The sequence below is a fragment of the Malurus melanocephalus genome, unplaced genomic scaffold (assembly GCF_030028575.1).
Source record: "Malurus melanocephalus ecotype Western Australia unplaced genomic scaffold, MMel_1.1 scaffold_69, whole genome shotgun sequence".
Classification (NCBI taxonomy): Eukaryota; Metazoa; Chordata; class Aves; order Passeriformes; family Maluridae; genus Malurus; species Malurus melanocephalus.
Window position 1 is genome coordinate 55,412 of NW_026623301.1, and position 11,908 is coordinate 67,319.

The 11,908-nt window shown below is 40.1% G+C and overlaps 1 protein-coding gene across 1 annotated transcript; it reads left to right on the forward strand.

Moving 5' to 3' along the window:
- Positions 1-705: 705 nt before the first annotated feature.
- LOC130573844 (epidermal retinol dehydrogenase 2-like) lies at positions 706-11,524 on the forward strand. The gene is made up of 7 exons (XM_057366600.1): positions 706-843; positions 4,200-4,543; positions 7,127-7,258; positions 8,237-8,336; positions 9,129-9,273; positions 9,846-9,971; positions 10,571-11,524. The coding sequence occupies exons 2-7, from the start codon at positions 4,223-4,225 to the stop codon at positions 10,662-10,664; spliced, it is 918 nt and encodes a 305-aa protein (XP_057222583.1). The 5' UTR covers positions 706-843; positions 4,200-4,222; the 3' UTR covers positions 10,665-11,524.
- The last annotated feature ends 384 nt before the right edge of the window (positions 11,525-11,908 follow it).

Genomic DNA, 11,908 nt, shown 5'->3' on the forward strand with positions numbered 1-11,908 from the left:
TATATGCAGAGCATTTCTTTGAGTTAGCAAACCCAAGACTATATTCTGACTACAGCCAGAACACATTGTTTAAGCTGAAGTGTCATTCATTCCCTCGAAAGGATGTCAGCCTTAAGAGGGTCACGCTCACCCCGGTGAAACCCCTTCCATGCAGCATGGCTTCATACCGGCCAGGTGACCGCTTTACATCAACCATGCCTTTAGATGAAGGTCTCAGCATGGAGTGAAAACCAGCTCATGTGTATAAAAAAAAAAAAAGCTTACCAAAAAAAAAAAAAAAAAAAAACCAAAAAAAAAAAAAAAACAAACACAAAAAAAAAACCCAAACCAGAAAGTAAGCCAGGGAAAGTGCGGGGGAGTTGTTCCGAGGGCCTCCATCCACCCCACTGCTCCGTCCTCGGAGCCTTTGACTCTACTCCGGGCTAATGGTCCTCACCGCTGCCCGGGGCCGCAGCTCTCGTTGCCGGGATCGACCCCGCAGCTCCGTGCCGGGCCCGCTCCCCACGCTCGGTTAAATCCCAGCCCGACAGGCGATAACCCCAGACGGAGCACGGACAACACCGCGACAGTCTCAACCCCTAGCCCGGCTTTCTGCCGCCACGGAGCGCAGAGGAGCAGAGCTAAGCCATCTCTTCCCGGCCCGGCCCGGCCCGCCCCCGGGCATCCGGTCAGCCCCGCGCCGGGGCGGGATGCCCGATAAAGGCAGGGCTGTTCCGCTCCGCCCCGCTGCGCTCCGTGCTCCTCTCGTACCGCTCCGGCCCGGCCGCTCCGGAGCCGCTGCGCCACAGGGGCTGCCGCCTTTCCCGTCCTTCGGCCGGAGGGCCGCCTGTCCGGCAGGGGAAGGTATCCCGGGCTGGGGCGCTGTGGGCCGGGCGGGTGCCGGGGACGGGACAGGGCGGGAGGGTCGGGGGCCGTGGACAGCCGGGTGCTGCGGGGCAGCGGCGCGTCCCGGGGAGGCGGCCTGAGGGCGGGTGGGGAGAGGGTGGCTGCAGCTGAACGCTGCTGGTGGCGTTCCTTAGGATGCTGATTGGGTTAGCAGGMGCGGTGTGCCAAGTGAGAGTAAGGTTATCCTGCATCCTCCGGGAGCTGAGGAAAGTATTGCAACACCTCAGCCCTTGGACAGCCTTGGCTACGGGACTCTTATATTTTTGTGGGTTCGTAACTCTCCAGGTACAGCGGGAAAAATTCATGCTCGCCAAACCTTGCAAAGGTGATTGCATAATCAACCCTTAGTCCTTTGACTAGCAGAGGTGTTGTGCTGTCTAGCTGGCAGCCTCAATCCTGCTCTTGCGATTCGTGAGCAGTGATATTGTTCAAGAGCCTGTCAGGCTTGCAAGAGCCTCTTGGCTGTGAGCATTGGCACAGGTACCAATAAGCCTTTGCTGGCAAAGTTATCTGTTCTTGAAATCTGTCTGATAAGATATTGTAGAATGTCAGATACTTCTCTATGGCATAAAAACTCTCCACACTTATGTCTGTGTGGATATAGGCATACTGAAAAACAATACCAGGCATCAGAAGTGATCTGAGATCTTAAATGTGCCAAAGGCCCCCTTGGTTAATTCACCTGTAAATACATCCCTGCTCACTTTAGTTGAGAAGCCAGAATCAGCCAAGTGAGTAGCARATTGGATTGTCTGTATTGGATATGCTTGGTTAGAGTAGCTGGTGTAATTAGCAATACTAATGCAGTGAGTCATTAGCTGAGCAGGCCCGGTCAAATTTGGAGCCTTTGACCCAAATTTGGGTTAGGGGAGATATGTGTCTATAAAAATTAAGCATCTCATTGAAGGATGTAGAGTTGGTCTCCTAACAGGAAGTCTCCTGTGGTGCATATGCCTAAACAACTCTACTTCATTAGGTGTAAGTCATGTTTTTCTGAAAGTTCTAATGTGCTTCTGTCCCATATAACCCTAATATAGTATTATTTTACCTAAATAATTACTGTCATAAATTTTAAATCAGGTTTAGGTCAAGTTGTGTATTGCCTTGCTTGGTTTTCTATAGGGTTTAACTTCAACATCCTTATCTATGCCAGAGATACCAGTCCCCTTTCATGTAAATGGGAGATTTTATATTAAGTGCATTAAATTAGTGCTATCAAGTTAAATGCAGCAACTGCTTGTATTTTAAAGACTTGTTGCATCTGTTTTAGACTCAACAAAGAACTTGTGCTTCCAAAAACTTGYGCTTTTTTAATGTACATGAAATTTAATAACATTTTTCTTCATCACTCTATTTTTGCTTACAGCTGTCATAGCTGTATAGATATGAGAGTCTATTACAGGAAATGCCAATATTGGCTCTAGGAAAATGCTCCAGTGTTGTTTTGATATTTCTTACTGGTGTTACTGCCTCTATGCACGTTTTTTCCAATTTTAATGAAAATGAAGAACAGCAAGTACTCAATAGAAAGCATTCACCCTATGACTTTGCCAGAAAGAGCTTGTTTTCCAACCCACTATGTCTTTGACAAATGTTTTTCTGTTATCAGAACAGTTTTAAGATGTCCCAATGTTTCTGCCAGAAAACTTTCTGAAATAACTAGCAGTGCTCTAGCAGTGGCCCATTCCTTTTCAGCTCTAGTCTAGTTTCCCGTGTAGAAAACCCGAGACTCATGATAACACGTGTATGTTCACATGCTAAACTTCATGAACTTTGCTCAGAGTAGCAGAGACCTAAGTTACTCATTTCCTGGCACTTGTCAAACACGATTACCTCCACACATAGATAGCAAAGTTAGCTCAGAGATGTGTGGGGTTGCAGAATATTGGTAGTGGTAACAGCAGAACAACAGACCTTGAAAGTCAGACCTRTCTCCTGTCCCTGCWGCGGAAGAAGTCTTGRAATTAGTAAACATAACTGATCACGAGTGAAGTAGGTCGGCCACAAGAAGTTTCTAACTACTAGTTCTCACGAGACTAAAAGAACAYTGCTACCGTAAAAGGTATTGTTTACCTAGTACCAAAGAAGGCAATATTCTGAGACAAGATAATTGATTGGAGTGTGCTGTGCTGTAGAATTASTTCCAAGTTAATTTACAATATATAGGAAATTACTACTGCGCAATAAAGGTCTTCATGTCTTGCAAGCCTACGTGAAGTCAGTGCCTCATTCATTGCAGAGATGTAATCAGACTGGCCATGTAGCAAGTGCTAAAGGTTGAAGTGTAAGTGCCAGCATGCTCTACCTTTAGCTGAGAAAGAAGATATTCTTGCTTCATAATGTCAGTCAAAGATTAAAACCTATTTTGACCAAGGTTTAGTTTCTTGCACGGCTTTTCTATACTGGGAAATAAAATAACATTTCTCCAAGGACTTAAAGGCCTGCCTGGTGTCAGCAATACTGGGATGCGTAGAGACTGTGAGGTTGAATAYGTACCTGAGGTGGTGTGATTCATGCCTATGACATCTGCTTAATGCAGGGAGGTGAAGGAAGAAACTCAGAGCTTTGCAGTGCATTTTAAAAAAACTATGCTCAACTGCAAAAGCAGGTTCTCTTCTGTAATGGGAGTACAGGTAGCTGAAAAGTCAGTAGTGACAGACAGCTATTTACCTAGTGTGCTTTGGAGATTTATAAGCATGTTGCCTTCTGAAGCACCTAATGCTYATGTTTTTTCAGCACAGTTGGGACTGTGACTTGTTCTGCATATAATTTCATGGCAATAAGGAGTGCCTACAAATCAAGAAAAGTAGTGGTGGTAAAAGCATAATTTTTCCTGACCTGTAATATTAGCTTGTGAGCACTAAAGTACTTTGATCAAGCCATAAGTTTTAATTTGTAATTGTCATGCATTTCTGTTTAAGATGCTCAATGGGCAGATTTTTTAAAATAATTTTATTTATTCGCTTAAAGTTTTGTGTCCACATTCTGTCAGAGCATAGAATCAAACTCCTGACACAACGGATGGAGAATTTCTAAAGCAGATGAGGGCAGGTGTTTCCTATTGCTGCTGAATGGTAAATGAACTGTGTACTGCATCCTGGAGGAAAGTAGGAGCAACCTGAAGATGACAGAGAAACAGAACAAATGGGTTAGATATGCAGGTGTAAACCTATATATTTAAAAAACAAACAAACACTCAAAAACGGGCTAGAGAAAATATTTAGAATGTATCTGAAAATGTTTTTGGAATGTTGTTTGCATTTTCTCTATGGTTTACCTTATCTGGTAAATGTTTCGGGTTTTTTTTTTATCAGGTATCTGAAGAAAAAGCCTGAAGATGAACTTCTTCTTGGAAACATTAAAATGCATTGTACTTCTTGTTTATTATTTGCTGGAGTCACTGGTGTTCCTGATTGTGCCTAAACCGAAGAAGAATGTYAGTGGTGAAATAGTATTAATAACAGGAGCAGGAAGTGGCATTGGAAGACTCTTATCGTTGAAGTTTGCCAGCCTTGGAGCCACGGTGGTTCTCTGGGATATTAATCAAGAGGGACTCAATACCACAGTTAAACTGGCCAGAGGAAATGGAGCAGGAAGAGTACACTCCTACGTCTGTGATTGTAGCAAAAGACAGGATGTCTACCGAGTAGCTGACCAGGTAAAGTATCTCATTTGTGGCTTTCACACTTTTCTAAGATGAGTACAGGTGTGGGTGTAAGATGCAKGATTAGATTTTCTAGTGGCTTGAAAGCAAGAGATTTAAGTTAATTCATTTTGAATGTAGTGTGCTTCCTATTTCAAGAATTCTGGCTTTTAGAGTTGACCTGTATATCTCTATTCCTTAAAAAAATTAAAAGAGCTGGTTCTCTTTTTCAGTAGCTCATTTTAACTGGGTAGCTTCTCGTTCATTCATTCRATTACAGAGCACTTAATCTTGAAGTGCGGAAAATCAATTTATTGAAGCTAAAGCAGTATTTCAAATTCTGGCAGCCTTTTACCAAAAGTAAGCCCTAAAGACCATACATTGTAAAAAGGATTAACTGCTTAGGCGATTTTCAAATAATTCCATTGCTGTGAAGRTATTTTTGAAGATTTACTTTATCTGAATTAATATATGTGTCTTGATGTCTTAAATATTTCTTTCTTTCATTTCTGAAGAGCTTTGTAAACATAGCATATGGCTAGATATTTTCGGCAGTCTAGCAGAATTGTCAAAAGCTAAAATTGTTAAACACTTTCCAGTGTAACAACCTGTTCTCATCTGCTTAAAATTTGCTAAACATAACTGTTGGACTATAAAGTTCCCACAGTGAGTGTTTGTCTGGAGACAAATTTTTTTAAACAAAAACCTTCACCTATCTTCAGGAGCATCTGTTGGCTGAAATAATGTTTTGCTGCTCTTTAAGAAGYTACAGCCTTCTGCCTTTTTCTGTCTGTGCAAAAATGACTGCCACAAGCTTTCTGATATGTGAAGCCTGTGCATGAATTACAGCTTTTTAGAGACTGGTGCTATTTGTTTTGTATTCCAGTAATGCTGATCAACCTTTGTCCCCTTGYAGCTCCATTCCACCAGCTGAGCTGGACATSTGCTGTCCTTGCAGAGAAGTTGCATGTCTCTCCATAGGGCTGCAGCTGTGCTTGCTGGCGAGCTGGGAGAACTGGAGGAGGAGTATTGTGGTGTGAAGAATGCTGCAATGGAGAAAATAAACATTTACCTTTAGTTGTGAAGACTTGAGTTGAGGGCTACCACTTTGGGCCCATGGAGAAAAGCAGTGCCTGAACCATTCTGGCCAAATTTGAAAAAGAGAACAGGGTGTAGATCTGTGTGACATGGATTCAGTCCGATGCAAACAGAGCTAGCCAGGAGCATAGAAGTTGTAATAGGGTCCAGTGCATGATTCCTTGCTTAAAACCTTCTGTCAGCAGCTCAGCARCTGTCAAATTCACTAATAATCCTCATGCTGATCTGCATAGAAGAAAATGCTCTCCTACCATTGTTTCAGAAATGCCACATTCTGCTGGTGCTGTAGACTCATCCAATCTTACCARTTAAAAAAGGACTTTAGTACTAGTTGGTACCCCTGTTTACGTAATGCAGTGTAGTAGACTTTGGTTCATAGTGTTCAGCATCAGCCTTTGCAAGATAAGACAGCATGGTTTCAGGTCCTGTTTTTAACCCTTCTGATGATTCAGCTTTATGCAGACTTGGAGTTTTGCAAGACTGTGGTGAACTAAATTCATGCTGGAAGGGYAGGATATGTTTGAAAACTTTGCTCCCAATAAAACAGTCTTAAAGCCAAAATTAAATGTGTGAATCTTGAATATCTTCTTCAACAGCCACACAGGGACACCAGGAAAAAAGTCTTTTGGGTAGGAAGAAAACCCAAAGCCCCTGCATGTGTTAGGTCCTTGTTTCTTGCCTGTACCAACAGACTGAAGGACAGCCTTTAGGCTAACAAGAGCTGTAGCTTAAAATTTATTTCTAATGTCCCTGTTCCAGAAGTACCCAACTCCTTAAGCTGAGTTAACAAAACTGCACAAGACTGGACCAAGTTTAAGGAAGATGAGGAAGTTAAGGTAGAAWAAAGGACAGGTGATAAATTACTCTTTAATTCTTTACTGTTATACTCGTTTCATTTTTCCCAGATAGCTCAGATCAATGAAGTGTACTTCAAATTCTGTATAAAATATTTTCATTCTCCTTTGGAGAGCTGACACAATATCTTGCTATCAGCTGTCCTGTTGTTGTTCTCTCAGCTGAGTGTTCATGAATGTTCTCAGTCTGGAGCTAAAATGAGAACTATACTTCCTCTTACTGAATTGAATGTATAGGTATTATTTTTTAGCCAACTTATTTTCTGGGGTGGAGTGTACCAGATTCTATTCAATTCAATTCAGAATTGTTCTTTTGTTTTAAGATGGGTTTATGATAGCAAAACACTTGTTGCATTAATTAAGCTCTGTGTAGTCGAGATTTATCTGGAACTGTTGTCCTTGGAAACAGAGGTGCTGAAAGCAGAAGCTTGTGTGGAGCTGTTGGGCTCCACATCACTGAAGAAAATCCAGTTGAAAGCTTTGAAAAGGTATCAGGAGAGAATGTGCCAGAACCTAAGGTGTTTGGATCCATAAGAAGAGTGCAACTTATTTGGAATGTGTAATATTTCTGTTAATTTTTCATATATAATACTTGGAAAGAATGTTTTGCATTTATTGCACACTATCTTAATGTTTTTTGTTTTAGGTTAAAAGAGAAGTTGGTGATGTTAGCATTCTAATCAACAATGCTGGTATTGTAATTGGAAAGAGATTTCTTGATTCTCCAGATTCACTCATAGAAAAAGTCATGGAAGTGAACACGATGGCACACTTCTGGGTAATACCTGTATTTTGCATATACATACTAAAACATCCTTTTAACATGTTTTCTGTGTTAATTTTTCCTTTTGGAATTGAGGAAAACATACAAGCATATAGAGTTCTTTTGAAGTTCAGTCAGAAATTATGAAACAAATTACTTACTTTGCCTGGGAGTCTGTAAAATAAAAAAAAAAAAAAAGTGTGGAAGAATGGATCCTTTGGGATCCTCTAGTGTAAGCAGGGTGGAAGCACTTCACATTTAGAAATGCTCTTAAGGACTGAAGTATATCATCTGCTAAATTCTGGGGCTAGTCATATAATCTCATTAATTGACATGAAGCAGGCCCACCCTAATAGTTGCTGCCCTGGTAACAGAGAAGTGTTCAATTCTACTTCAGTTCTTCTGTTAGTGTTCTGTTTCTTCTGTGGTCATGATAGTTCCAGTAAGAAATACCACATGTTCAGATAATGCTCTTAATAAGTGGAGCTTTTGTCCAAATTAAGTAATCTCGTGTGCTTTTTCTTCATTCCAGCAAGACATGTCACTTATATGGTGTTTCTGTTATAATGAATTGTAAAGAAAATATTCAAACATGTTTCAGTTTATTTGGAAATAAATCCAATCACAAATATTTAATGAATTTAATAGAAGGAAAACATGAAATTCAAATCTTTGCCATTTTACAAAATTTTCAGTGAACACTTAATTCTCCTTTGAAATAAACTTCATGACTAGCTGAAACTATATATTTGGCTTTTGTCAAGTTACCATCTTTGTCTTTGGTAGTGCTGGTGGGGCTGGGACCAGTAAATAGTGAAGGTTAAAGTTCAAACAAGTTCCACATACATACACACATCCTTTCTGTAATGGAAGGGAGAAACCTTATTTAAACTGTAGGGAGAATTTCTCCAAAACCAACAAACACTTTCAAAATACTATAGCATGTAGCTTACTCAGTAAAATGTTAAATTGCAACTCTGACTTACTTTTCAGACTTACAAAGCCTTCCTCCCAGCAATGATTGCCTCCAATCGTGGACATTTGGTTAGCATAGCAAGCTCTGCGGGACTGTGTGGAATCAATAGTCTTTCAGGTAGTGTATTAAAGCTAATATTAATTGAGATAATTAGTTTGATTTACAATCTGCGATCAATATTCACAGAGGGGAAAAAACCCAAGCTGATTTTGAGTTTCTTGATCTTCCCRTATAGGTAAAGCAAAAAGTCACACTTTCAAAGCAGCTGAACTTAAGTAAACCATTTTCTTACAAAGAGCTTTCCAGAAGCTCAGCAGTGCTGTGAAACAGGTTTTTCTGTCAAGATAGTTAGAGGATCTAGAAGCCATATAGAACTTTGGAAATTAAGAACCTCAGTGTTGTTAAAGTTAACTTGCTGTTTGTGACAGGGRAGAGGCCACTTTAGATTTAGAGAAAACTCAGAAGGCATTTCTGTAAATGTATACAAAGGGGGAGGAAAATGAAATAAGGTGACATAGCAGAAAAAGAAATCTAGCTCCAAAGGAGTGATAATGAGGACAAATTGAGTTTCAAGTTGAAACCACATTAGACAGTTTTGAAAATGTGAGTTTGATTCATAAGAAGCGAGTGCATGGATTTAAAGATAAGGTCTGGTATGAAAAGATAATTTTATTTATCATTGTTGTGTGGAGTGGAAAAGTTGTGGCAGGGATGTCTTGAAAAACCCTCTGTCTGCCAGTCCAGAACAACAGTTGATTTAGRAGAGGAAAGTAAAGGAATAAATCACATTAAAGGTAAATTTTAACCTAATCCTGAAAACCATTCTGTTGTGAAGTGGTTTAGTATTGGACAGTAAAGTTTAATTTATAAATTAAAATATTTAACTGCTATTAATRTTTTATTTTGCAGATTACTGTGCAAGTAAGTTTGCAGCATTTGGTTTTGCGGAGTCAATTGATATGGAATTGAAAAGTATGAGAAGGAGCGGTGTCAAAACCACAATTGTGTGTCCTTTCTTCATAAACACRGGAATGTTTGATGGTGCCAAAACCAGGTGAGTAAACTCTTGTGAGGTTTTTATGCAAGTTGCATGTTTAGCATGTTACAAACCCCTATTTCTTTTATGAAAATAATGAGCCAGGCTTTTTTCTGCTTGTGTTATTTTTAGGGCTTCAGATGGGTGTTAACAGTGCTGTCCAGTGACTGGGCAGCCCAAAGGCCTGGATACTTTACTACTCATTTAGCTCAAATGTGAAACATAATTGGTGTCCTTTCCTCTGCAGAAGCCAAATGCTCCAGTTGTCCTCTCTGGTTTCTAAAGCCCCATTCTTCTCCTGACACTGGTGGCATAGCTTTGCTCAGCATGCGTGTATAATGACAAAATTCAGGRGCCAGATAAAAGCCAGGTGTGTCTTAATATGAGGACCCTGGTTTGTCTTGTGAGAGGTCATACAGAGGGATAATAACAGTGTCCACTTACTCTGACATAATGGAGATTCTGTTGTTCGTAGGACTTGTGGTATTTATTTCCTTTTTTAGTTGAATAACTGTAAATTGMGACCTTTTTGGAATAAAATACGAATCCAAAGCAATTTTTATTATGGCATTTAATATTTCCTTTTTCAGGTGGCCACGTGTGCTTCCCATGCTGGAACCAGAGTATGTGGCTGATAGGATAATCGCTGCYATACGGAAAAACCAAGAGGTTTTGATAATACCACGCGTCCTTTATTTTTTGTTCTATTTGAAAAGGTAAGTTATGACTTTCCTTCTTTTCTTCTTTCTCTTTTCTCTCCAGGGATATTTCARCTATGTGTTTGATTAAAAGTGCAAACGAGGCTTCCACTTGTTGGTGTGAATTTTCATTAAGTTCTGYGCATTTTTGAAGGGCTTTTCATTTGTTTGTTGCTGTGGGTTCAGTCTGCCCTTAGGCCACAGAACAATGATAGAAATGTCTCACTGTGCCTTGCTGACTCCATTGGGGTGCAGTTTTACTGTGGGCTGCAGACACTGGGTCTGCTTCTCTATAACTGTATATCAGAGAATTATTGGTTGGCAAAGACCTCTAAGATCAYTGAGTCCAGCTGTAAAGCCAGCACCTACCTGGTGCATTGCTCCAGCATTAGGACACTTTTGACTCTTGCAATAGGTTGGAATGCTGATCTGTCTAATAACTCAGGCTKCCAAATGAGTGTAAAGGATATTTTGAGGGGAATAGTGGGTCTATAGTCTAGAGAGTATATTGCCTTTGCCAGCATTAACCAGGTAAAACTAATTCTGTGATAAAACTGCACAACTTTTCTCTCTGTGTGTTCCTTTTTATCTTCTTCCTCAATGTCCCTACCTTACAGCTTCCTACCAGTGAAAGCAGCTGTTCTTCTTCTGGAATACTTTGGAGCCCATGATGCCATGAGCAACTTCAAAGGTCGATCAAGGAAGGAATGAAAAAGCACAAAATTCAGGGACCAGCAACTCTAAAGTGGACATTGTAAAAGGTGGTGGTGAAAAAGGTTTGCTTCTCTAGCAGCTGTGAACTTCGGGTGCCTCATTTCTCATTAGKAACAAGATTTCAAAAAGTTGCTTTTTAATTGGTTCTTAGTCAACAGCTTTCATCTGAACTATTTTTTTAATGCAGTGAACTCTTTTCTTTCACCTCATTATGAAAATATGTTCATTGAATTTAGTTGCTTAGATTATGTCTGTTTATAATGCCTTAAATATGATCCTGCTTYACAAACTAATAATCAGCAACTTCAGGGGGAAAAAGGGACCCAGAAACCACATGTTTCTTTAGCCAGAAAAGCCTGTCGTGGACCTTACTGCTTGCTGCCATTCAATGGACCTTGATGATGCGCTGTACTGCTGGTGGCATTACCATTCCCTGGTAAGCTGAGGAATTAAAAAATTTCCTCAAATAACAGGTTCTAACTTTCACAAAAGAAAGTTTTATGAGATCAAAATATTCACTGTGTTGGTGAAAAAAACAATCACATTTATTAATTTTTGGAAGTGTGATCTCTCAGCTCACAGGTGACTGTATGTTGGGGGGACAGGGAAAGACGTGTAAATTATGCATTTGTGCTGCTCATCTACTTTGTGCATATTTTATTTTAAAAGATAATATAATGACTGCAAATTTGTAACAGAAGTCTTTSTATCTTCTAAGTGCTATCAGTTTCAAGAACTGTTTTAAATTGTCATCTCCTAAGAAGAATAAACTTGTATTTATAAAGCATAAGACTGCCAGTCTATGTGGACTATCCAATGTCTTGTCAAKTAAGACAATGAGCTACTAAAAGCAAGGGTGTTGTATTGTATAAGAGGGGTTTCCCTTGCGATTATTTCAGAAAGGAATGATGCTGGTAGAAGTGAATGGTATCATTACAGCCATTGTTCAAGTAACAGCATCATGTTTTGCTTCTCTGAGTTGGGTGACAAGTTTTCTTGTGTCTACAGAGACTTGTTTTACTTTCCCTTTACTCTTAGAATCATTTATTTTGAGCTGAAGAGGCATTGCCCTTTTTGACAATGGRTGCTTAGAAAGCTGGAAGTCACCTTGACTTCTTGTCCAAAATAAGAAAAAGGAAGTTTGTGTATGTCACTTRGGTACATGCTGCCTAAGTCCACCTCATGTCGCAGTACTCTGCTAGCAATTAGTACAGCAATTGAAACAGTATGGAGAAAAGGGT